Below are 27304 nucleotides of genomic sequence, written 5' to 3'. Positions count from 1 at the left end.
AACAACAACAAAAAAGCTTCATGTGTCTCCTGCAATTTGATTCATCAAGGGAGTATTATTTTTATCTAAGACAGAGAATGCCACATTTGTATGTCATTTCCTCTGAAAACAGTCCATCAGTTTTGCTAGACACAAAGAATGGTTACTATGGCAATCCCTTCATGCCGTGCTGCCCTGTGGGTTTGAGTTCAGAGCAGCATTTCGCAGGGAATTTGAGTGCCTGGCCAGCTGTAACTCATTGAGAGAGGCAGAACCACGACTGCTAGAATTAGAGCCGGGTTTTTTTGAGCTGTCTCTCATTTCTAAATGAAGGGAACAGCTGTGTGTTTTCACAGGGCATTTTGAACTTCTCAAACCACCTTTTGCTCTCATACAAACACAGGCAAGTGAAACTGAAGCTGAACGCAGCTCTTATGAGCCACAGTTTCTCTTCTGATCTCTGAGATAGTGTTTCTTGTGTAAGGTCGTGCTTTGTCAGCTGTGTTATCTTAAACTGCTGCAAATCGAGGTAAGGGTCTTCTGTAGGCTATATGAGGCAAGATACTCCTTATGATTGTGCAAGACAATTGGATTTTGGGACAGTGTATTAGTCAGTCCTGTACCATACTGCCTCCAGGAACTGGAGATTTGCCTCTCTTCCAGCTCCCCATTGGGAAGAAAGTGCCTGTTCCCCTTCTGTGTGTATATTGGTTTTGTAATATATTTATTTGCTCAGACCTTTTAGCCTACACCAGAAAATACAAGCACTTCATAATGATTTTGGCAGACAATTCAACAGGCAAAACATGCAAACACACATTCAGATCCTTAGCCTCTCTTTTTTAGCTAAAGCAATTACCCAGCAGCGAGCAGAACGCTCCATTTCATGGGCCTGCACCCCGGCACTGGGCCCAGGTGGGGTTGTGCTATGTTCAGATGAATTATTTATTAGGCATGGGCTCAATAACTGTTAGAAGAAATTCCTTACCAGGCTGCCTAGGAGCAAGTACATAAGTTGACACGAAGGTAAAAAGGGGAGGTGCCAGCTCTCTAAGGGATGAATCAAGCTGTGTGACTGCCCTTCAGTGAAGTGGCAGCTGAAAACCTTCTGCTGTACATTAGAATGGGGCTGGGAAAGCAGGACTAGGAAAAGCTGCAGGAAGGGTTTGGCTTGGGTAGCTTTCCCAGGGGGGACACCATGGTCACCAGCATTACATTTTGGATTTTCTGACTCTTCAGCCTGGAACTATGTCACCAACACCAATAATGATGCCCTGGAGGCCACAGCTGTTCACTTCTCTTTGGAAGAGCAAAGCAAAAGGGCATGACCTCTGTTACAGAAAAGCTCATTGCCAGAACGGGAGCAGAGGCTCAGGGGCTGAGCTGACTGGAAAATGAAATTTCTTCCTCTGCTTGGAAGAAATAAGGATCTAGAAAAAGTGGGGTAATAAAGTTTGAATGTGATTTATTTGGACATACTCGAGGTAGGGACAATTTTCTAGCCAAGCACCTTGTCAAGCTTATTCTGTCTTGCAAAGTGAGCCTTTCAGATTGGCAGTGGGACTCCACCTGTTCAGTTTTTCTGACAGAAAACTGGGGGGTGGAGGTGGGGGGAGTGTTAGGGCAAAATACCAGTTTTCTCTTTGACAACTTTATTTTTATGAAAAGGCATGGGGTTTCTTTTATCAGGAAAAACATTACAGAGGAAAAGCCCATGCCTAATCAGCTCTGGAAAAAAGCTGCTTGTGTACATTGGTTCATCATAACACATAGGCTTGATCAAGAGGTAATAGTCTTCAAAAACAAACTTTCAGTGTTATATGAGGGGAAAATTTATCCTATGAATACCGGCAGTAAATAATACTGTCATCTGATGTCATAAATTCATCATAATAATGAGCAATTATATCAATAATTGTCTCCAACTGAGTCTTGAAACAAACTGTTTGCTGTCAGAAAACCTTTATACAGGGACCAGCAGAGAGAGTCCTGGGCTGTATTTACAGAACTCAGGAAAGGAGGCGTTGCCTTGGATCAGACCAACAAAGCTGTGAGTGTCCCACCCATGGTCAGAGCCTCTAGGCTGACACATGCAAATATCGCTTTCCTCTTAGAAGTGGGAAAGCTGATATGGGATTGTTTGGATCTAAACACCAGAGTCACTGATTACAGGTTTCTGAATAGCTCTTCCTGAAAGGAAATGGAAGGAAAGGAAATTTTGGAACGGAAATTTTGATGGCATTGCAACAAATATATTACCAGAAAACAAAAAGAAGCAAAAACCAGACAATATAATCCTCATCCAAGCAACAGAATGCACTCCAAAGAGAGATTATTACCATTAATGGTTAAAACAAGAATTAACACAAACAAAAATAATTAATTTCCAAGCAACAGACTTCCTTCCAGGATGGATAGAGTGCAAACTTAAGAATGCTCAGGTCTGTCAGCCAGAGGGAAAAACCAAACAAATTAAAGCTCCAGGATGTGGCCCAGTGTGCTAGCTGAGCACCACAATGACATTGTTTCACAGAAACAAAGGCAGCTTAAGACTTTGACAGACTGACTGCATGGAGCCTTGACACTTCTGCACAAACAGGAGAACAAAACAAGGTTATGTTTGTGCTTGGATGATGAGAAAAGCTTGCAACTGCCACTAGAAAAAAGGCCCTCCTAAAGAACTCATTCTAATTAATATTTTAATACGATTATTTAAATATGTTTATGGCCTAGATGACTGTGATAAAAGTCCTTGCTCTGATCACCACAGGCAACTTTCTTGTCTCTGCACACTGGCATATTTTCACTAATGAACCATTTTATTCCACAGTACAATGGAATTTGACATCAGGCATCACTTAGACAGGTAGGCATACCAGTTAATCTTGCTGGGATTTATCTAACATTTGGAAATAAATAAATGTCTATTTTGTTAATAATAAGACTTTTATCTGACTCTATGTTTTGTCTTGTAACCTGAGCCTGAAATACTCAGAGCCCTTTGAAAATTTCAAGCAATGCTGAAGTCCACATTATTGGAATGATATTTTTTAAAACAGTTTTTCCCCTCTTGCATTACCACTTACTTCCTTCTTAAAGATTTTTAACTACAGTCATATCTGCTCATTCCTGTCTTTCTAGGGAAGGTTTATTTCTTCAAATTATATGAAACCAGTATTTTTCATTAGCGATGAATGAATTATAAGAATGGAAGAAATGCAGGGTGTATCTTTGGATTAAATTTTAAAATTGTTTTAAATATAGGAGTAGGGAATAATTGTTGCTAAAGAGAGGAATGCCTAGGAGACATTCACCTAGTCGGTACATCCCAAGATCTGCACTCAAAACCTTATTTGTTCAGCATGCCATTCTAAATCTCCAAAGCTGTATCGGGAAAGTACCTCCTCCTAATCTGCATGATGTGGTGGGTAGAATCCACATGGGTCCCCAAAGTGTCTCTGCTGACCAAGGGAGTGCCTGGGGATCCACGCCTTTGCGGCAGTGGGATCATGTTCCTGGTGATGAGGCTGTTGCTATTTTGGTAGAATGCCTGCTTTCCTCAAAGCTCAGAAATTGAGGCGGATCCTTTGCAGTGAGAATCCACTCATCGTGGAGGGAACAGGACTGCTTTTGAGCTTGGGACAATGTTTCCAAAGTTATTCTTCAGCAGAAAGCTGTTGTTGTGGAAAAAGCTCCTTACAGAGGGAGGGCTGGGCCTAAGGACACAGCTGTCAGGGGGATGGAGAAGTGTGCCTGCTCTGAAAAGCCCAGGGTGGTCTGAGCAGTTTGCAGTGCTGCTGACTGGAGCCCAGGGCTGTGCTTCTCCTCCTGTGCTTTGCCAGCCCAGATGAACTGAACTGTAAGTGGAAGGAACATCACACTGACACTATAAGGGACCAGAGAGGGCAGGAAGGGCTCTGGAAATTCCCCCTTATTTGAGAAAATTTGCATCATGCGTATCTATGGACACTACGGAGAGTTGCGGCTTGGTCTCAGCAAATGGAGACAGAAGAAAAGGGAAATATTCCTGCCTCTTAGGCTTTCAGGCTTGCTTATGGGAACAATGCAGGGGGTGCACATGACCTTCTTCAAAATCCAGTTTGGTTTTTGCTGTGCCATCTGGGGTCTTCCCTTTGATGAGGGAAAGCTTTGACTGATTTAAATGGAATTTCTCCAGCCACAATGTAATTTTTTTATTGCGACACCTGTGCTGAGTGTGATAACCAGACACTCTCACAGATAATGGCCAGGCTTTCCAGCAAAATCTGGAATACAGAAGAAGAACCAAGGAAACAAGAATCCAGATACAGCTAGATGAGTCCCAAATATTCTCTCTCCAACAAGGGGCGTGCACACTACCATCATGTGGTGGTATTTCACAGTCATTTCATTGTACCATGCTTTTTTCTGAAGGAACAGGCTAAGTCACATTGCTATGAGCTGGCAGGGTGTGGAAAACGCCAAGTCCACAAATGTCTGACTCATTTTGAGTCCAAAAGAGGAGTCTGTGCTGCCTTCACTCGTGCTTCTTGTCATCTGAGGTTTCTGTAGGCACCAGGCAACCCTCACATCCCTACAAATTTAGCTGTTGCGAACGGTTGAGGGTTTTGTGTGCGTTTGTAACCTTTCAAATAGCAAATAGCAAAGCCAAAGTATAATTTGATTCTGGCAATGCAGGCAATTAGAAAAACAAAATATCTGAGCCCTGAGTCAGTCTTGTCTAGGGTGGGCAGCCTTTTGACCTGACACTCTCAGGTCTCTCACTGAAAATCAGTGCATGGGCTAAGATTTGATTGTATACCAATGGTGAAGTCTGACACAGAAATCTGAGGAGAATTGTGACTTTCATTCTTACAGTCTTACACTGAAGGATTTCTAGTGGAGGCCCATAACCCCCTGAAGGAATTCAGGGATGTGCTGGTGTGCTGCCAGCTTGCATGATAATTAGTTAATGGATACCACTGCAGCCTGGCCAGCAGGCTATGATTTGATGTCTGTGTGCAGGACCTGGGTGGGTATATTTCATACATCATCTGCTTCTCCAGCAGTGACATTTTGTAAATCAATGCATGGCCATAAGAAAAGCCATTCCCTGTGCTTGAAGAATTCCTGCAGCACTTTAGAAAGACACACTCATAAATAAAATGTAATAATGGTAATCTCCTAATAAAGTTTAAGCATATTTGCTAATTGTAAGAGGGAGTAAAACTAGAAACAGGGTAAGATATTTTTGTGTTAAGCTAATAAAAAAAGAGGATGACCAGATGAGTGTGAGCGACAATTATCTAATGCAGTATTCCCAGATGGAGAAAAAGGATATTATGGCACATCCCTGGAATGCTACTGTGGTTTAAGAAAGGGGGAAAAAAAAGACATATCCTGTTACCACCAGAAGGAAATGAAACAGTTCTCAGGAGCAGATGCCACATTAATTCCTCTATTCATTTGATAATATTCCTCATATAATCATGCAATGGTATTTTAATCACTTTGAGCCTAATTGCTGAAAGGGTCTGGGCTGCTTAAATACACTGACAGTAAACAAGTAGGCCAGTGCTCTAGTCCAAAGTGGAACTCTGTCCTGGCCTGCAGCAGAAAAAAGGCATTTTTTGTTATCAGACAGTTATTTGCTCTCACAAGATGTTCTTTTGCATTAACCCAATAATGATAATTCCATCATTGACAGTAGATGCACAGACCAAAGGGGTGAAACTCAGACAGAGAGCTCTAAAGCTTGTCATGCTGCCTGACAAAATTTTGCTATCTGCTTATCAGGCTGCTGGCATCCTGCAAAAGGCTGGGCAAGGTCTTCCCTTGTCCTGGTTCTGTCCAGGACGGGTTAATTTTTTGCAGTAGGTGAGAGGGGGCATGGCCAGGACACATGGGTTATTCTGTACTACCTCACTTCATTGCCAGGGCAGGGGACAGGGCCAGCAAGAAGGGGCTCCTTCTGGCCTAGAAAACCTGGCAGGGGGAGCTGTCTGGTATTGTCTATTATAGTTTGAGCGTTTTTTTTGCCTGTATGAATAATTTCTTCTCTTATACTCTCTGTCATTAATATTGTTGCTCTTATTGTTAATTTTCTTATCTCAACCCTTGACCTTTGCCTTATGTGCCTTCAATTGGAGAGGGAAAGGGGAGCAGCTCATGGCTTTAGTGGGAGTACTAACGTGGAGAATACCATTCCTAAACCACCACATCCCTGTACTTAAAGCAGATGCTAAATAGACTGGACATCAAGGGACAATTGTACTTTCTGAGCAGAAGAACAAAGAGGGAGATTGTCACTGAAAGACAGAATGATTAGTGGTTTTCAAATAATATTTTTCTTATGTAAAGAAGGAATATATTTCAGTTCTACTGCAGGACTCTGATCTTCAGGGCAAAGACATGACATTCTCCTTACTTTGCCTCCCCAGAGATTATGTTCTGCCATACCAAATAAGAAGGTAATGCATCATTAGGGATAGGGAGTTAAATATACGCTTGCTCAGCTAATAATCTGATGAATGTAGAGGAAAGAATGACATTTTTATGTCATTGTCTGCAATATCTCACTAGTTACAGCCCCATGACTCCTCTAGAATGACTAATGTCAGGTTATTAAGCCAAGGCATAGCAAACAATGTAACCTAAAGACCATCCAGTCTAATTACACTTGGTGTAGCATCACCAGTAAACAATCTGCTATTTGATATGCCTTGTATCTTCTTATTGTCACTTCTGTACATGTCTTTATCAGAAGCAATTTGTCTCATATTCTTGCAATTTCTCTGCAAAACTCCTTCCGAAGTGTCACACATCCTATGAGCCTTACTTGCAATGAGCCAACATCCTCTGACAGGACATGAAACACTGCACAGTGCTCATTTGCTGGGAAAGTGCTCATATGAAATTCGTGCTAGACACTGACATTATAAAAAACTGCAGTTTTGCCTCCCTCCCACATTGCCCCTTTTCAGTTTCTGGCACCTACACACAGAGGCAGAGAATTGCCACAAATTCAGAAGAACAGAGTTTTTTCCTTACTACTTGACACAGGTTGTATATAGTTGTATATGCTAAAGTGGTGGAGATGCAGGCCCTGCCCAGACCAGACCAAGCTGGAGCCACCCAGTGCTCCCTGCAGAGAGAGAATGCTGCTCACCATGAGTAACACCAGCCAGCTGGTAGAACGGTGGCCTGGCTGACAAGAAACATCCCATGATCAAAGGAGAAAAGGAAATAGGTTACACAATACACAGCAGACTTCTCATTGTACAGCTGTGATTGAAATTCAGTCTGGGACAGCCATGCACTGTACTTGTACTTACGTGTACTCACTGGACATCTGACCATATTTTTCCTGTCCTTAATGTGAAACGGTTATAGCATGATAATATCTTTGGTAACTGAAAATCACTAAGAATACCTGTGTGTAGAAATTTTTGGTTTTGACATTACATATATAACTTCTGACTCATATGTAGATTAAGCCAGGGAGCAAATAGCGAATTAACTGTGTATATCTGACTGAATCAGTCATGAGGCAAAATGCTCTTCTTATATGGGTTTGAGTCAGAATGTCAGTCATAATTAAACACAAAGCTGTAGAACAGACCCTTTTCCAGTATGAAGACTGTGATCAAAACCATTGTGTCCAGCAGTACTCAGGAAAACAGCTTGCTCAGTCTAGCTGTCCCCACCCCACCAAGCACCATGATTTTCCCCTTCATAATTCAGAAAGATTTCAAAAAAACTAGAGCTTTAGTTTGAGACTATAAAAATATGTCCACATGTCCATAAATCTGTTTCTCACACTAACTTTAAAAGCAGCTCTACTACTTTTGGGTTTTTTGCAACTGCCATTTCTTGATTGTGGTTTAAGGCAGGTCATGTGTCTGCAATAATACCTCTGTAACATTTAGTCTTGACCTTTTGCATCATATACCAGTTTTCCTTACTCTTCTGCCACTACAACTGTGATCATCACCTAATCCAACCTAACAGCTAACTCTTGTCCCTCCTGTCCCCAGCCTCCCAGCAAGCAGGAGGAAATATTGTCACCAAGCCTGCCATCTGCCAGCTGTCACAGAGCAGCATGCAGCTACTGTCAGAGCTGCCACAGATCTAAGAAGACAAAGAGAGTGTTGCTGTCTGCTGTAAGGGCCTGAGGTGGAAGAGCTGCTGCACAAATGCAAAAGGAGATGGGAGAAGGGAAACTTAAAAGCTTCCAGGGAAAAGAGCCCTTGATCAGCACCAGTGGCCACTCTGGTTTATGAGCACAGCTCTACATGGAAAGTGTCTGACCAGCATCTTCCCATTTCCTTCAAGAAAACAGTGAGGGACTCTGGTGTATGGTCCCTGCATCACCTACTTAGACTACAGTGAACAGGTTTATGTCTCTATTATACTCAGCAAAAGCACCAGATCTGCCACTTTTAGACCTCGCTGCAATGAAGGAATCTCAAAACTAACATGTGACAGAAAAGTAATTTATTTTAGCTGAATGGCTATGAGGTTTCTTTTAATGATCCTTCTTTTCCAATTTGCAGCGGTGTCAGACTCCACATGGATTTCAAACAGAAAAGTCCCAAATATCTGAAATCTGCTTAGAAAGTGAGCTGTATACTTGGCCCAGATGACTCCCCCTTTCCCCTACACCACAGCACACTCCCAGCCTTGCCAGTATGTTCCCCTTTCGCAAGATGCGGGTGGGAGCAAACACTATTCAATTCCCTGGCTGGTTCAGCCTTGTTCTCTTTTTACACTATGGCACATATTTGTACAGCATGCAACAACCAAATGAGAACATCTTTTCCAACTGGTATTTCTTAATGGCATTTGGAGAAAGATTTGTAAGTAATGTTACATGAATTGCAAATAAAAGCCTCCTTAACACACTTCCACGACTCTATTTTCCCCTTGTATTTTCTTTTTTGTACCTCTTTCAGTCTGTATTTCTTTGATTGAAAGCACTGAAAAACTGTTAAGCAAAGAGTGCTCCTGTCTCCTCACTCTCTCCAATATGTTTTATTTCTGTTCTTTTAAGTGCTTTGGATGAGGATCTTGCCTCTGGCACTATTCCTCCACCCCTGACTTATGTCTAGAATAGTGTCTTCTGGCAAGTTTCTTGCTCCTCACAGGCTGGCTACTGTGTGCAGGGCTCCTGCTTTTCGTGGGTCAAGGCCTTAGGCATCTTGAGATGAGCACTGGCCTCTCTGCTTGGCTCCAATGTTTCCTTTTCAGCCTCCTCACAAAAACAAACCAGGGCTTAATAGCTAGTTCTCAATAAGTGCTCCCTTGTTATTTTCTTCACATGTCTATTCTTTCTTTCCATTCCTGGCCACAAAGAGAAGAAGCTGGAAGAACATAATTTTTCCCAGTTTACTACCAATTTTGAGGTGTGAAAGCTGCCATACTAAAGAGGGAGTGAGGGAGGACATCTAGAAGGAACAGATTAGGCCATCAGCAGGTCTGTTTCTGAACCTTCTGCAAGATCCCAGTGTAGGTATCCCCAGAAATGCAGGCACGATTCCATCATCCTCTCCCTGGCTGTAAGAAGTCTTCTCTAAGATTTCTCTAAATTTCAGTTCCTCTTTTGCAAAAACCTAAGTAGAGCACAGGGGCTACATGCTGGCATCCTGTACAAGGGTGAGATCTGAAGGATGAATTAGTCCAGCAAAACAGCAAAATTTTAGGCAGGAGATTATAATCCACAGTATAGAGTGATCATGACTACCCTCTACATTCTACAGTACTATGTACAAAATTGAGAGAAAATACCTTTTAAGTTGTCCTAGAAAATTTCAAGAAAACTTTTTTTTTGTCCTTGAAATATTTTTTCGAGGAAATGAAAATAAAGGGTACTTGGCTTTAGATTGACTATATGGTTTCATTTGCCTAAAAACATCACATTTTGTTTGTGGGTGCATTAATTATCTTTTAGTCCCATTAAAGACACAGATGAATTATGAAAAGCATAAACAGGAGACACAGCAACTCTCTCTTTAAAAAAGTAGAAATTAAACATATCAAAGTTTTTGAACACTCCTTCTCAGATAAAAACTAGAGGAAAATAACTGGCCTCATTGCCTTTTTGCAATCCAATCACTGATCTCAGGATTTTCCCTTTTTTGCATGAAGTTGGAATCACAGCATCTCACTTCGCCCATAAAAGCCAGCACATGTAATCTAAGGTGGGAGCTAGACTGTGCCAAACCGAGGCACCTGCAGAATGATTCATCCTCTCAGAGGCACACTTCTGTCTCAAGGTAGCAATGCTTCACCCCCTACTGATCGCTGAGGAAACAGGTTAAATAGTTTGGATTTAACACTTGAGCTTTAATGGTTACATTTAGATAAGATAAATTTCCCCTTGCTCTTCTGCAATCTTATTACTTTTCTTTATTGTTAGAGACTTGATTTTTCTTGTTTCTAGAATCTGGGTGCATACCTTCAAGAAGTCACGATCACAGTCAGATCCATCTTCTAAATCAAAGGCTGTGAAGCTATAGTTGAGAGTGTTCCCCTTGGTGGTTTGGATAGTCCAGTTGCAGTGCTCATTTAATGGGTAATTATTTGGGTAATTTAAACTTTCCAATATGCCATGGCTACGATTAACAGTCAGCACTTCATGACAAACTGAAAAAAAGTGGTAAGAGATTATATTTGTATAGTGTTATTAATCCAATATCTCAAAAATTATTTAAGTTACTGATAACATTATAAGGTGAGAAATATTTTTATTCAGATTAGAAAAGCACTGCAGAAAGAGAATGGTGGCCTATTGAAGAACATATTTTATATGCTTCAACCAGAATTCAGACCTTTCAAATTTGAATCTTTCAGTATTATTATGACCTTTTCTGACACTTGCAGACCCATCAATATATATAATATATACATATATTTGGGCAGTTTTCTTTAATTCTAAATACATGGGTATTAATGAAACATATTTTCTTGTTTTTTAATAACTAATTATAGAAATTTACCCTATCATTTGAAATAATTTAAGGAGGTGCCCAACAAATACTGACTAATAGATAAAAGTGGTTTATTTCAGTTAACTAGGAAAAAATTATGATTCCTGGCTAAAACAACCAATGGAAAATACGCTACTAGTATGAGGCTTTCTAGCCCCAGAAAGAGAAAGTGATCATGGAAATTTTTAAAAAGGAGCCATGATTTTCCTTGTAAGATATTCAATAGCATTCTAGCATAAGAACTGGATGCTTATGTGGAATTATAAGAGCTTTCCTTTAAGTGCAGAGAAAATGAAAATAAACTAAACTAGATAAAGAACAAAATTACAATTATGGCATTAGGTCTGTGAGTCTCATTTTCCTGTATCCACCTTTCCCTAAAGACAAAAAATATCAGTGTCAATCCCTTGTCTGGAGAGAGCATACAATGTGTATCAGGAGCAGAGCAGTGTAAAGCTCAGGGAAGTGGGCAGGAGGCAGGCAACAGACCAGGCTCTTTGGTTTAGGCAGCAAATCTGCAGAGTTTGAACAGCAGAAATAGCTGAGATTCACTTGCATAGCTATTCTATTGTCTGTCACCACAGATAGTACACCTACTTCCTGCACATTTTTTTATTCTATCCAAACGTTTTAACAAGCAGCAAGGTCTGTGTTTCCAGTACTTCAAAATGCTTGGGATACAGCTAAAGGTCAGGCGGAGTGGAGCGGAGCTTGCCTGCAAAGCTACACCGAAGCATATGACTTTCTGAAAGGGCAGGACAAAGAGCACAAAATGGGTTGTGAAGAATGCAAGATGAGTAAAAGCTGCCACCCCCTGCCATCAGGATTTTATTAGAAACATATCAGGCACAAAGGTGCCTTTGAACGGTAACTTGATACCATGTTTTCCTTTGCAACATTTTCCAATTAACCATTACATTTCTTTCATGTACATGTAAATGTATCTGGTATCCAAGCACCCTTGTTTTATAACATACTGCCTACATAATTTTAGCTTTTGGGCAAGCCATTAAAAGCTTTCTCTGATGCATCTTCAGGAATTAAATATGAATGTAAATCACATTATCTGATAGCTCAAGTTCTACATCTGAGTGCTTTGAAAGTGCTCTTTCTGTTTAATTAATGAAAGGGAGGGGGAACCTTTTCTAATATATCCTCTTGACATTGCAGTGTGAAAAGTACATGGTAGGTGAATCTGTAGTAGTATCTGTAAGGAATGAGGGAGCCAAGGGTCCCTCCCTCTTCTAATTACTCTATGTGTCACACATAGATGAATAGCTGTTTCATAATCCATTTACTATTGTCCAAACCTAGGACAACTTCATGTCTACAAACCAATAACAATCCTTATCACTTGGGCATGTCATACTTAGAGGACACAAAGATGCTTGCAAATCACTTTGTATGTGATGAAATTACATATCTTCCAATGTGCACTTAATCATAAAAAACGCATAAAGTGTATAAAGAGAAAAGTAAACACCAGGACTATATTCAAGGTTATGACTGGGAATAAAATAGTTTTAATTTTTCACATGTCTTCTTGTATTTTTCTCCAGATGTTATTATTCTGATATTTCTGGGGTAGTACTATCTTACAAAAATAATGTTTGCAAGAAAAGTATTACCCTTACCACAAGATATAAAAAATGAAACTTTTAAAAATGTTCCTGATAGGCTAAATTATCCCAAGCACCCCCAGTGATGCAGTCTGGTTGACAGAAACTTAATTATCTTTTGTCATCCTGCTTCAAAAGCAGCTCTAAGAGCAGAGAATCTTGCTGCGTCTGCCTTCTTTTTTAAAAAATCAGGAGCCTGAAGGTGCAGAAGAGCAAGAGTAGTCCAATCTATCCTGTTATGGACTTCCAGCACTTGTTATTCTGAGTAAATCTGGAGTGGTAAGTGCCACTGGTGCAGGTAATAGAAATAGAGCTACCTTACCAGCTTTCTCCTGAGGAAGAGATAATCTCCATCCCAGGTAGATGGGCAGATAATTTTTAGCTCTCTGTGTTCTGTAACTGTACCAGACTAGAGAATCTGTGTTGGTGGCATGCTCTATACATTTTACTGTGCTCATAAATATGTAAGATCATGCGCTGCAAGCAGTTTCACAGACAACATGAGCTGTAGAAACATGTTCTCATCTTCTTTCACTTACCCTGTTTGTATTGGGCTAAGAAACCTCCACCTTGCAGACTGTTGTCTGTCCTTAGTTTTACATACACGCTGTCTCCACTGGAATGGATTGGTTGTGGTATCTGATCCCCACAAAATTTACCTAGTTGTCTAGCACTGCTGCTGTTGCCATCATATATCTTAAAAAAAAAAAAAAATTAAAAAATAATAAATCTGATGACATTACAAATCCTATTAATTTCCCCCTAATAAATGTCTGCTTAGAGAAATGTTACTGGATATACAAGAGGTTAAATTCCATTTCTGCTTAGAGGAAGCCTGGCAGGCATTTCAGAAACAAGCAAAACCAGGAAGCCAGTAACTGAATACTAGTGGGTTTTTAGGGGCTTAGTTACCAAGAGGGGAACACAGCACTCCATTTCAATTTTATTAAAAATAGTAAAATTATTTTTGCAACAATTCAAATATGAAATTTGGGATTAACAATATGGTTATTGGCACTGTTGTGCTTTTTCCCACTTAATTTGCTAAGAAAGCATACTAAGGCCTTGGTGCAAAATACGGAAAATTTAAAAGATATAGACAGATTCTTGTTTCTATCGATCAGATTCTTTCTATCTAGATATAAATGCTTTTGTTACCAGCAGCTACACAGACTCTGCTGCCTTGCCTCTTATGGCTCTGTGATATGAAGGTAGCACATCAACAGGGAGCTTTTCTATTCTGGGTCTGTTCACTTAGGAATATTTGAAAACCAAGGCCCTGTGGTTTTTTGGGCCTTTGCACTCAGCCCACTCAGCTGCCTCCTATGGAGCAGGGTGTCCCAGGGGACCTACCGCAAGGTAATCAAAGGTGCACTTCTGGTGATATTCTAGATGGAACTGCTCAAACTGGATTTTGAATGGACTTCCTCGGCTTCCTTTGAGCAACCAGTAGCACTCTGAATTGTGGTAATATGGCATAGGGTAGTTGGGAGACATGAAGATGCCTGAAGATGTTACAAAAGTCCCACCACAACCTGAAAATGGCAGAGAAAGCAAACCAACATTAAACAGTTAGAACAGTAAAGGACTAGACCGGTGTGTGAGATTCTCACTACTGACCTCTTTTATATGCCCTGAACATCTCTGCTAATGCCCCAAAAATCTGCATCTAGCCATCAATGTTATAAGCAGAAGAGAGGCCATAGCACCTAGAAATATTAACTATCTAATTTGTAGAGTGCTTCTGATAGAGAGTTAACCTTCAAATTAGAAACCTCTTCATTAAATTCTTAATTACTGCTTTCCTAAGCATAAGAGAAAATTGAACCTACTTTATATCTAGGGAATAGTATGCCCTTCTCTGTGGTAAAAAAGAAAGCCCAAGGATCAAGAAACATCCTTGATCTTAACAACATATATACATCTCACTATATAATTAGCAGACAAACTTTAGAAGATGGAAAGCAGAAAAATTGTGGGGAAAAAAGGTGAGAAATTAAATACAAACAAAAGATCAAAAATGAGATGTGTCAAATAGTTCTATACTCGATGCAGTCATTTTACCTGCTGAGGTACCATCCCACTCTGCTGAAAATCCCTTTCTTGTGCCAAATACGTCACTTACAAACTTTATCCACAGCTTGTTGCCATGAGAGGTTATAACAGGAGGCAGGTCTGTACCACAGTATTTTCCAAGAGGAGGAGAAGTTTCATAGCCTCCATCTCTAGAATGGTAGAGAAGAAAAATCTTTGGTCAAAGAGATACCATGAGAAATGCTAGCAAATCAAAAATCTTCTGATTCTTTTAGACTTGGGAAAGACTAATCCTGGCTCTTCATCTTCCACAGAAATACTGCTACCAAATACTGAGTCTTGCTACTTGCAGTAATAAGCCCTACCACAACCACCTGCTTGCTGGGTATGTCACTCTCTCATCTCAGCAGCCTGAGGGTGTGTCAACACAATGATAGGCTTGAGAAGCATCTCAGGTAGACTATATTATCTATATTCTACAAGCTGACAATCATTGGTGCAACCAAAGGTAATCTTCTAATTTGAAGTAGTAATTTTCTCAATGCTCACTGTTTAGCCTGGCACAAACCTAGATGAGCGGACTTATTTAAAAAAAACATGTTTATTTGCCACCACACAAATGGGAATTCATTTCTGAATTCAATTCACTGATGTTATGCACATTTTCAAATATTTTTTAGTCTTCAGAATTGGTTCTACAGCCACTTATTTTCCTATTTTTAAATTAAGTAATATTTCCAGTAACATTTTTTAATACTGCAATCAGGATACACATTTAATGTTCTGTTCTGCCTCCTGCACATGCCTTATGGGAATAAAAAAGATGGTGACAACCTGCTTATCAATTGCTTCCAGGCCTTGTCTTCAAGCACCTTCAATACTACAAACACCCTACAGGTCAGTAGGAAAATAACAGATACATTTATATCTATAGATGGGTGTGATCTTGCTATGATGCTTTTTAAGTGGACAGTAATACTTTCAATTGCATATTCACAGGTTTCCTGCTGCTTCTGAGAAAAATTTCTACTTAGCCTTTGCCATTCTGTTTTCTTGTCATCCTCCCAGCTTAAACTGCTTGCTGCTGTCTCATGTTACTGGCAGTTGAAGAAATGTTCCAGAACCTCCCCTCACTTGCATCTTGGCCTCTGCAGCTGTGGTCACATGAACAATTTTCTTAGTTGACTGAATGCAATTTATCAGATGACACCTCAGGACAAGGAACGAGAGAGGCATTTCACCTAAGACTTGTGTAGCTATGCCATTTAACAGTATCAGGTTTGAGGAGACATTCTAAAAATCCAGTAACGGCAGCAGCAATGTGCAGAGTTGCACTTAGAATGTTCTGTCTGTATCTTAAAAACTTGTTTAAAGCTGCTGAACTCTTCACAGTGAAAACAGAGTTAGATTTATGCTATAAATAAGTTTTTTCAGTTCCTAAGGTGAAAAAGTGAAAAAAATCACCCTGTTTGCAATTTGGATCACCCCAAATTAAAGTGTTAATTGTTAAAATAAATTTAGATTAAATTTAACCTCAGATTGTTGTCTTAAAAAGAAAAAAATGAAATGCTTTACTTAGAAAATATTGAAAAAGTTTTTCAGGTTTTCATAACTTTCTCCAGTTTGTATGTACAGCTGAAAAAACCCAGCTAATTCAGCAGGGATTCAGAATCTCAATAGTGCAACTTCAGCAAGCAGATTTCTGTTTGGTTTTAGACACTACTTACCAAGGAATAACCCATACAGAATATCCAGTATAACGTTCAGGATGAGCTTTATCATGGTGCTCAGTGAGGTAATGGAAACTCTTAGCATGCTCAAACTGAAAAAGCACACTACATTCTGCAGATATGGTTCACCCAGAGAGCTGGCTCATGAGGACCAGAATGGGTACACCAACACTGCAAAATGCAAATCCATCTGCAGCCACACAGCAGAAAGGACATGCACTTGGTGCTGCTATACTGTAATCAGATAACCTTCCTGCAAATATTAATTTCTTCTATTTGTCTCTGTCCTGTAAAATTTCCTAGAAATCACTAAGTTAGTGTCCTAAGTTTAATGGGATGCCAGAATAGAAAAATATAGCAGATTATTTACATGCTCTTCATGTTACAGCCTAGAGTAGCTGCTGTCTAAAGACTATAAACATAAAACAAAATATAGAATCATAGAACAGCTTGAGTTGGAAGGGGCATTTAAGGGTCATCTATGCCTCTCAACTCTGCAATGAACAGGGATATCTTCACCTAGAAAAGGTTGCTCAGAGCCTCGTCCAGCCTGATCTTGAACATTTCCAGGGATGGGGCATCAACTACCTCTGTGGGCAACCTGTTCCAGTGCCTCACTACCCTCATTGAAAAAAATTTCTTCTGAACAATCCAAACTCTCTCAGCCTGTCTTCATATGAGAGTGCTCCAGCTCTCTGATTGTCTTCATAGTCCTCCTTTGAACTTGCTCCAAGAGGTCCATATCCTTATGCTGGGGGCTGGTTTTAGTTTATACCGTTGACATTCAGCAGTTAAGACGTGTCCAGGAAGAGTTATAATGCACAGGAACACAGGATGTTTGCTCCTCTGGAGAGGAGCTGGATGCAGCACTCCAGGTGGGGTCTCACCAGGGCAGAGCAGAGGGGCAGAATCACCTCCCTTGACCTGCTGCCCACGCTGCTTTTGATGCAGCCCAGGATATTGCTGGCTTTCTGGGCTGAAAGGGCGAATTGCCAGGTCCTTTCTAATTTTTCATCCACCAGCACCCTCAAGTCCTTCTGATCCATTCACTCCCCAGCCTGTACTGATATTGAGAGTTGCTCCAAACCAGGAGCAGGACCTTGTACTTGGCCTTGCTGAATCTCACAAGGTTCACGTGGGCCAACTGGTCAAGCTTATCCAGGTCCCTCTGGATGGCATCCTGTCGTTCAGGTGTGTCAACTACACCCTCAACTCGGTGTCACTGGCAAACTTGATGAGGCTGCATTGATCCAAGTGTCTATGTCATTAATGAAGATACTAAATAACACTGATCCCAGTACAGACCCTTGAGGGATCACTTGTCAGAGATCTCCATCTGCACATCAAGCCATTGACCACTATCCTCTGGATGTGACAATCCAATCAATTCCTCATCTTCTGAACCATCCACCCATCAAATGTATCTCCCTCCAATTTAGAGAGAAGAATGTTGCAGGGGACTGTGTCAAAGGCTTTGCAGAACTCCACACAGATGACATCTGTAGCTGTTCACTCATCCATTGATGTAGTCATTCCATCACAGAAGGCCACTGGGTTGGTCAAGAATGCCCTTCATGAAGTCATGCTGGCTGTCTCGGGCCACCTCCCTGTCTTCCATGTGCCTTAGCAGAGCTTCTAGGAGGATCTGTTCCATGATCTTTCCAGGTACGCAGGTGAGGCTCACAGGTCAATAGTTCCCAGGGTCCTCTTTTCTATCCTTTTTAAGAATGGGTACAATGTTTCCCCTTTTCACCTGGGACTTCACCTGACTGCCATGACTTTTCAAATATCATGGAGAATATGTCGCGAAACAGGCAATAAAACTCTTTGTTTCTGCACTAAGGAAAACAACCCAAATGCAGTGCATGGGAATAGAGTCCACACACTCCACTTGCTCTCAGAACTGGAATTTATCAAGTAGGAAAGTTGACAACAGAACAGGATGAAAGGAGGAAAAGGTAGCCTTTAAAGCTCTCTGGTAAGTCCTTTACCCATATTGACAGCAAGGTGTATAGTTAAAACTAAAGATTTTAAACATGCCTGAGTGGGTTTGGACAACTTACATGGTGATCAGTACTAAGGACAAGAGAAATAATTAGCCTTGCCTGATTTCTACATAATCCTCTGTACAGCGTTTGTTCCCTTCCAAGGTGAAGTTGGTGAAGCGCAGCACAACCCGTCTGTTTATTCCCACTGTGATGGTGTATATGCACTCAGTCCGGACAGGGTAGTTACTGGGGTAGTTTGGAGATGTTAGCACGCCAGTTTCGGAAGTGTAGCTGTGTGAGCAAACTTTAAAAAAGAAAAGAAACAAAGATGAATTAATTTCATATGTCTGCTAAATTAACAGGAAATTTCTATTTTCAACAGGCAGAGGAGCAAACATCCTGTGTTCCTGTGCATTATAACTCTTCCTGGACACGTCTTAACTGCTGAATGTCAACAGTATAAACTAAAACCAGAATCCAGCTGTTTCATGGGATTTCTTATATTTGAGTTGATTTTGTTCAGCTTTTACCAGAACACCGTGTCTGTAATAAATAGGCAACATAAAAGCAGTTTCAGCTGCCTAGATGGTTTTGCCCTAAACCCCAAGTAAGCAGAGAAAGGAAACTGAAAGGGATGTCTTGCTGAACACGAAAGGTACGATTCCTGAATTTCGGAAATGCAGTGGTGATGGAAATTAAATATAGTTTCTAGCTATGAGGAGAAGCTACATTGTTTTCAAGCATTCCTCATGTTCAAACCTGGTAGAGGAGATTTTATATCTAAATATCTTTTCCCATTTTCTAGGCCATAAGTGACAATAAGTGGTATAATCCTTAGAATCTGAGGACACAACAATTTTACTTAAGGTCTTATACTTAAAGCAACTACATCAGCTGCAGTGTAGCAATGTTTATCCTTAACTCTTAAATTGCATAACAATTTAGGGGGAAGGGATTGAGCTACACTTCAGGCCTTTCATGTCTAAGGTTGGTCATTTCCATGTCTGTTCTCTATCCATTCTAACTGCTAAAACACTTTTGCTTTCAATGGTGTATTTTTAATGGTATTTTTTTTCATTCTTGGTCACCTAGAAGGCCTGTGTCAAAAACATTTTCTGTGGGATTGTGCCGGTTTGGCCACATTTAGAGATATATCCTCTGAGAGAAGGCAGGTCACAACCATCCCTCCCCCACCAGGTTCAGGAAAAACAAATTTTCCTCGAAGGAAAGTGAAGGAGATAAAAACTATTTATTTAACAAACACATGGGAAAAGGAAAATAATGCTAAATAATAAAATCTTTCACTGTGGAGAAAAAAACCTGGGGAAGTGTTGGAGTCCTCCTTGGTCTCCTCGGAGCGGGGGCTTGGCCCAGGGCCAGGCCCTCTGTGCCCAGTGGAAAGTCCTCCTGATGTGTTCTGATATTGAAGCAGTCCAGCAAAAAAGGGAGAAAAATCCGAAATTACAGGGAAGGGAAAAAAAATTCAACTCTCAGTCTGTCTCCGGAGAAAAAGAAGCTGAAAACTGCCAAAAGCTGACGGGGCAGCCACAAGCCGGGTGCTTCCTCGCTCCCCTGCCACAGCTGGAAAAAAAGTCGCTGTCTCTGTGTGACCTTGAACAAGCTGCAAACTGCTTTGAAAAAGTTTTGCTCAGTTTTTCCTTCCCCCTCTCAGGCTCAGTTTAAAGGCATAGAAAGGCACAAAAATTAATTTCTGGGCATAGGGCAGTGATACGGGATACACTTCATAAAGTCACCCCAAGACAGGGATAAATACTCCCAAAGCTAGCTCTCAGGCTCGTGTTCCTCATTCATCATGGGGAGAAAAGAGAAACAGGACACAAAAAAGGGTCAGTAATTTTCTTCCATTGGCTTGTGCTTTGGTATTGACAAGTCAAAAAGATTTCATGCACTAATTTACCTAAAATCATTATCTATTAAAGTCTTTATCTTGAATTTCCATCATTTATGTGTTCCATCACAGATATGCTTTAATGTACATATATAACAAACAGGTTAGTTCTGGTCACCATAAGAGCCTGGTGCTGCTTTGTAAATCCTTATAATGCCCTGGCTGTGCTACCAGCTCCCATGGTGCTTCGTGATATGTAGGGCTTATCATCAAACCCCAGATCCTTAAGTCATATGATTTTTTGAGAGTGCTACCTGAAGGGTTAGAATTCTGACTTAGAAATGTCACCCAAGTTTCCCTAACAAACTACTACAGAAAAAGTATTAAAAAATTAAAAAGAAAATGTGTGTATATTTATTAGGTTACTTATTTTTAAATAATTATTTCCTCCTGCTTTTGGAGGGATGTGACTGACTTGTGCATACTTAATGATTTGAGCTCTTGCAATACTGCCATTACGTACTCAGGGGCTGAGACCAAGAATATCAGCTTTCAATCTGGAGAATATTAAAACTGGTGTGCTAGATAAGAACTCTTACAGCAAAATTAGAACTACAGAAGCCAGAAAGCCCTTTTAATAACAGTTTCCAAAGAATTGTTCAGGTTCCCTCCCTCACCAAAGTTTTTCTTCTTGGGAGGAACCCAGACAGAAACTAATATCCCAAATGTGCTGTTTTAAGCTGGATGGTGTGTACTGCTTTACATTTCACTTAACAATCTTCTTTATGAGCTAAGGGTTAATAAATAGAGAAGATGGAACAGGGACTGCTGTATAAATGTTAGACTTCTGGCTACAGTGAAACAAATCCAAGTATAGATGGAGTATGCTGGCTCCTATGAGGATTTAGAAAAGCATAAACAAACCCATGTTTTTTGACAGCCAACTCTTTTCTGGTAACTGGATTAATTCATGGTGTTCTACTTTCGGCAGGAGAGCTGGCACTCCCCTTTAGCACTCACCTCTCTAACAACATTTGTGGGTGCACTTGGGCAGTAACAGACCCTTCAGAGAACATTTAGCAAAGATAGCATGAAAAAAGTACTTTGACTCCTTTGCCAAAGTTCAGAATGCAGTCTAATACTATATGTGATTGTTGTATGTCTGGAAAAAAATATTAATTCAGTTTAGTTGGAAGACTCTTATTACAGCTCATGAAAAACAGAAGGAAGCAATTGTTGAGGACAATCACACATCTTGCTTTGCCCAGTGTGCGAGGTTTTGAAAGCTATTCAACTGCCTTCTGATTTTAGTACTGAATGTGTTTGCTTTTCTGAAAAAAAAGTGCCATAAATGGCAGTAACCCACTGCAACAGCCAATAGCAGAGAAAAATGCCAGCTTTCGTACTATTCACTCATGCAATCATGCATAATGTAGAAAATTATATCCATGTTTTTTCCCCTAAAGAGATATCAATCAGTTGCCACAATCCTAAATAATCAAAAATCAAGAAATAATGCAATATGTAACATGGGATTTTTCTTTCAGTCTCACTGTACCAAAGGAAAACTGAGATTCCAAACAATTCACTCTTTATGTAGTACCATCCATGTTTAGGAAAAAAATGAAGAAACTATCACATGAAGTATATGCCTCTCCACAGGCAATGTGAAAGCACATCTGCACTTCAGGGCCTTCTGTTACTGCTGCTGGCAGATGCTAAGAGGCTTGGTTTTTACCAAGGAGACACACAAAGGTCTTTTGTAGCATGTTAGACCCAAACTCCCTCAAAATACTGGGTAAAATGGTTCAAAAAGAATCTCTGCCTGCCTTCTGCTGATTTGCACCTAAACACACATACTGTGGAGTTGTACTCACATATACTGGCATGTACAGGCAGTACAGACTAACACCCTGACCAAACACTGCCAAGTTACAGCTGCCTAACAAGCTGTCAAATGCCAGCCAATTGAGCCTTTTTCCTGAGACTTGGGATGAGCTGAGCAGATGCCCAAGACACATATAGGACATCAGCTTTATTTTCTGTTTTAGGTCAACCTCATTCAACCATTCCCTGTACATCTCTGCACATAAATATTTGTCAACTATTGATTTCCATTCTTGTCATTGCTTGTTCAGCTGAAGACCAAAGTCAGGCATCATACTCCTAATAATTACTGGGTTCAGTCAGAAAGATGGGAATGAAGATTTCAACTTGTACTCAGTGATCAATGAAGAAGACACACAAATCCATACTACATTTTCAGGTGCACTTTTAACTTCATGGGTTCACAGAGGTTTTTCTCTTTTCTCATCCTTCTCAAACTCTGACTTCTCCAAACTGTCATTGTAGCTAACATATAATCCACAATGAAGGTATTTAAAACCAGCTTACCCATCTTGATAAATAATACCACTCACAATTCAGGATAAAAATGAGGAAAATAATCTTTCACAAAAGCCAGAGAAAGACCAGGAATAAAAAGCCTATCAGGAAGGCAATCTGCTACAAACCTTGTTAAGGTTAACTTTTCCCAGCAGAAAGAATGAAATTAAGTATCTCTAAATAAATAAACAAATTTTAAAATACCCCAAAAAACAGGAAACCAACCAACAAAACAACGAAACACACCACCAAAACCCCAATTCAAAGTAAAACAGATGAATTCCCACTTATCTGTGAAGCAGTTGAGGGAAAAAAAATAATAGCACTGAATGAATCAGTACTATTCCTATTGGAAAATTGTGGCCTGTATCTATCAAGACCCTGAATAAAAGTTCCAGAAAAACTAAACTCTTTCAAAGATTTTTCAGTCTTTTTACATGGCTTATTTGTGATGTGGTCAGCCAAAACTGGCAGAAGACAACCCTAAAATCTACCATAACACTTACATGGCTCTTATGATATTCATCAATCTGGTAGTTGAGACCTGGACTCTTTGAAACAAATCAAAATATTACCTTGAATTCTTTGTGACTTTCCCCCTTAAATGACAGAAGGATGGTGAAGAACTAAGAATCCAAGGTACCTGTAGTTTAAGTGGGTGATACATATTTTAAAATGAGTATCATGTGGGCATGTCTGACTGAAGGATTTCCACCTGTATTGTGGCTCCATGACCCATTCACAGCTACTGGCTGGCAGACTGCTAAAGCAATTGTTTGCACTTTATGGGCCATGGCCATGGCTGCATCTTGTGGCATTCCATTTTTCTTTTTTTTTTGGACAGGAAACATAGCTTTGCCTTTTCTTTTCAGGCTACTTTTCAAGTATTTAATATATCACAGATAAGCCATGCAAACAAAAACATTGTTTACCAAGATGCATGGAGAAGAAAATTAGTTTCATTTTGTATTAAAAAAATATCACTTTTACTTATGCTTCTTTTTCAAACTCCAATTTATTTGGTGGGGGGAGGAGGGGTAATCTTGTCCATGTTTTCAATAGCTCATTCTCTCTGAAATAACTCCAGGAAAAAGACTATTGAAATGTGTAATATAAACCAGAACATCTTTGACAAGTTCTGATACTGGTTATGCTCTAACTGGCTAAGGATACACAACTTAAAAATATGAAGGATTCTTATTGCACAAGAAACATTATTAGAACCATATTTTCTTTAGCATAAAAAATGTAAATAAGCACCAGATGTAAAGAAAAAAACCATGGTTTTGTTAAATCTCTCAGATATTATTATGCTTAGCAATTTGCTACCTTAGTGTAACTGGATATGCATGAGATGAAGATCAGACCTAAACCTGAGATGATTTCAGGGAAGTGAAGAGTTGCTTCTCACAGCAAAATCCACATAAATATACATGTTTGCCTTCTCTCAGGCCACAGAAACTTCAAAACACTTTATTCTTAATAAAAAACTGAATTTTAGCTGTCTGATATTTATGAAAACTTTATAGCCATGCTTGTTCTGGGACCAAAAGAAAGAAATCTTTGTAAAAAACCAAATCATAGTTTCAGCCTCTCTGTAAGTTCATTACTCTCACTTGCAGTAGCTATCTCCTACTTTGCCATATTTATACAAGCTGTAGTGGTTGAAATTAAAAAGTATTTAGAGATTGTTCTAAGTCAGAGTGAGAAGAAATTGACAGCCCAGATTGGCTGAAGAGTAGTGAAGATATTTGTGTTCATTTTGGTTAAAGAAAATCATATAGAATTTGGATTAAGATATTACATAGTGTTAATTTCACATAAACATATGATATAATTGTTAAAAGCATTGAAGAGACAGAAGATCTGCATTTTTAAGGCATAGTTTGAAAACATTGCAGGGACAGCATTGATGCAGTTTGAACTCCACACGACACATATTGCACTACTACACACTACATCAATGGATGAGTGAACAGCTACAGATGTCATCTGTGTGGAATTCTGTAAAGCTTTTGACACAGTGCTTTGGATGAAAGATGAGAAAAGCCAATCACCATGGTGGTGGTAAAGGAGGGGAATACTAAAGAGAGGAGGCAGGACAGCACTGAAATGACTAACAGAACCACAGAAACAGATATGGTTACAACAGAGACAGAAATTTAGATTAATGTTGAATAAAGAATACTTTGATCTTGATGGACTGTGAGAAAAGTAGCTATAAGAATATTTAGGAAGGAATCAATCCACCCACGAAATAGTAATCTGAGGTGAATTAAAAGGAAAAAATATCACATTAAAAAGCAACAATGATATTTACAGAAGATTTAGTTTGCAGTTGCAAACAAAGGCTAAAAAAAGACTTTATAAGCATGATAATTTCACAATTTCTCACGATTAAGAATTCAGATTTCAAACTACAGAGTTTTCTTGGAAAGATTTTTAAAAGTAGAACTTGGTTTTTTTGCCTATTACTTTCTAAGAAACAGAAATTTCCTCCTTGAAATAGCTCTCATTAAATCTTAATTGTTTGCACTGCCTTTTTGGTTTCCATGTTAGATAACTCAAATATAAATTAAGGCAGCTGAGAAAATGGTTTATTTGGATTTGTAAGTTTTCTGGTAGTGAATAAAACCACAGTAGCAAAATCTGTACTGGTCCTGCCTTTACACATACTTGAGAGACGAAATAATAGACAGTTTTCCCAAGATGTCACCAAGAAAGCAGTTAGAAATTGCAAATTTTGCTGCTTTTAAACAGGTTGAATAAATTCAGAAATTAGAAAAAATAAAGAAACTAAGAGCAAACAATGAACAGCCATTGGTAGCTTATGGCTGCATAGATGAGTACTATGAATTTCTGGTATTCATCCAGTAAATCCCTTGCAGGCTGCACTCACACAGAGAAACCACGTAAGAACTGGTTAATGATGGATAACAAACATCCTAGCTACAAATGCATTCTCATTTTTACCTTTTTTTCCCTTGTGACTCTGCTTCTTCTGTGGTTTAGTTCTGCTAGGCAGACCCTGTACCTCTACCTTCCATAGCACTAAGTGCCATTTCTAGTCGTTTCTTGAACACATCCAGGGATGGTGACTCCACCACCTCCCTGGGCAGTCCATTCCAATGCTTAACCACCCTTTCAGTGAAACAAATCCTCCTAATGTCCAAAGGAGAAGAGAACGAAGAGAATGAGCAGTCATTCTTCCTTTAGAAAATACTTAAACAAGGGATTTAATGCATAACAGCAGCCTTGAACTCTGGTGGAGACAGAAATGTTGCACTCTGCTGTAACGAAAAAATCACTTGTGCGTTCAGGTTATTTTGCTGCTTTATCAAATTTCATCCTAGTTGACCTTTCTCTTCCCACCATCAATATTGAACCTTACAGGGACTGAATTAATTTTTTATGGCACCCAAGAGTCTCCCATTTAAGTGAGTGTCCATGATCACTAAGTTTGCTAGATCACATAGCTCAGAATTGACAAAGAAAATTCAGAAAATACTTTTCCTAAATAATTTATGCAGTTCTGCCATGTCAGCTCTTACTGACTTCTTAAAGAAAGCAACAATGCTGCTTACAGAAATTGCTTTCCGCTTTTCTAGGGAGTAAAAAGCTTTTGAATAAAGCAGAATGAATAAGAAGGAGTAGAAGAGGCACCAGAAAGTCTTCTGGCAACACAGAAAATAATGTTTCTGTTTCTTGTAGTGGTTATTTAAAGTGACAGCTGAAAACATTTAATTTGCATAATGAACAGACTGACATATTACCTTTGGATGCATTCAGGGAGATATAATTAGCTGAGAAGCCCTCAGATGCAAGGCTGTGATCTGTCATGAAGGACAACGTCATCATATTGCCGCCACTAGTGAGAGATGGCGGAATTGATCTTCCACAGTACCTGCAGCAAAAAGATACCCCAAACTGAATGGCAGTACTTTATAAAGCATCTGGAACCCTGGAAGAGAATCCAGCTTTCCCAGAAGTTTGAATAGCTACACATACACAATTCTCTCCTTTGGATGATACAGATCCCAGGCATATACCCTGTATCAGAGGACTAAATAGCACACTACATGTACAAGGGTACAAATCTAAAGTGTGGAAAAATCAGAGAAGAAACTCTGACTTTCATCCAGTTGTCAAATTTCTATTGAATTTATGCTATGCTGTACCTACAACATACTCTGTTATTTTGTAGGAGTCAGAGTGGCTGGCCAAACACTAAGATTGCAAAATGCTCTCCATTATGAGAGTTATTTGCTCCTTATTTTCCAAAATGCTGCCATGTCAGCCAACTATTTTACAGTCTATAGCTGCAGCAGGATACTGTTCCCAAATAATTCAAATGTTCTTGAATTCTAGCAAGGAAACCCTGTGTATACACCAATTGGAGAAGTGGAATAAAAGAAAATATTCTTCCCAGAGATAAAATCATGTATCAGGAGAAAGTGAAAACTAAATCCCATAAAATGGAGGTTGTGGTCTAGTTTTTGTGGAGATCCAAATGTACAGCCTTTTAAGTAATCTTTCTTTCACTTCAGCAAGTCTTTAAAATCATGTCTTTTCTGGGCAGAGATGTATTGATGCTTTTCAACTTATTTTTCATAAATCAAAATGTTAATGAAGAGGGACAAAACCAGCTATTGAAACCTGTTCTTAAAAGAGCTATCCTTTTGACACGCCTTAGTTTCTCCAAGTATATTATTTATTAAATGTGCTTCTTGTTCCACGTTTAAGGAAAGCAAGC

The 27304-nt window shown here is 39.6% G+C and overlaps 1 protein-coding gene and 1 long non-coding RNA gene across 3 annotated transcripts in view; one reads left to right on the top strand and one right to left on the bottom strand.

Moving 5' to 3' along the window:
- The window catches only part of CUBN (cubilin), a 151870-nt gene that overhangs the window by 97043 nt on the left and 27523 nt on the right, over positions 1-27304 (bottom strand). For both annotated transcript variants that reach the window (XM_069006729.1, XM_069006728.1), the window contains exons 22-27: positions 26325-26455; positions 18435-18621; positions 14630-14790; positions 13919-14100; positions 13105-13261; positions 10415-10602 (exon numbers count right to left, since the gene is read on the bottom strand). In XM_069006729.1, the coding sequence (XP_068862830.1) occupies positions 10415-10602; positions 13105-13261; positions 13919-14100; positions 14630-14790; positions 18435-18621; positions 26325-26455 (1006 nt within the window). The remainder of the gene's footprint in view (positions 1-10414; positions 10603-13104; positions 13262-13918; positions 14101-14629; positions 14791-18434; positions 18622-26324; positions 26456-27304) is intronic.
- LOC138106310 (uncharacterized) lies at positions 328-9777 on the top strand. Its single transcript, XR_011148965.1, has 3 exons — positions 328-508; positions 2810-2845; positions 7995-9777. It is a non-coding gene; the product is annotated as an uncharacterized lncRNA (long non-coding RNA).

Source organism: Aphelocoma coerulescens, chromosome 2 (assembly GCF_041296385.1).
Source record: "Aphelocoma coerulescens isolate FSJ_1873_10779 chromosome 2, UR_Acoe_1.0, whole genome shotgun sequence".
Lineage (NCBI taxonomy): Eukaryota > Metazoa > Chordata > Aves > Passeriformes > Corvidae > Aphelocoma > Aphelocoma coerulescens.
The sequence above is the reverse complement of the archived record's forward strand: the minus strand, read 5'-3'. Positions and strand labels throughout refer to the sequence as shown.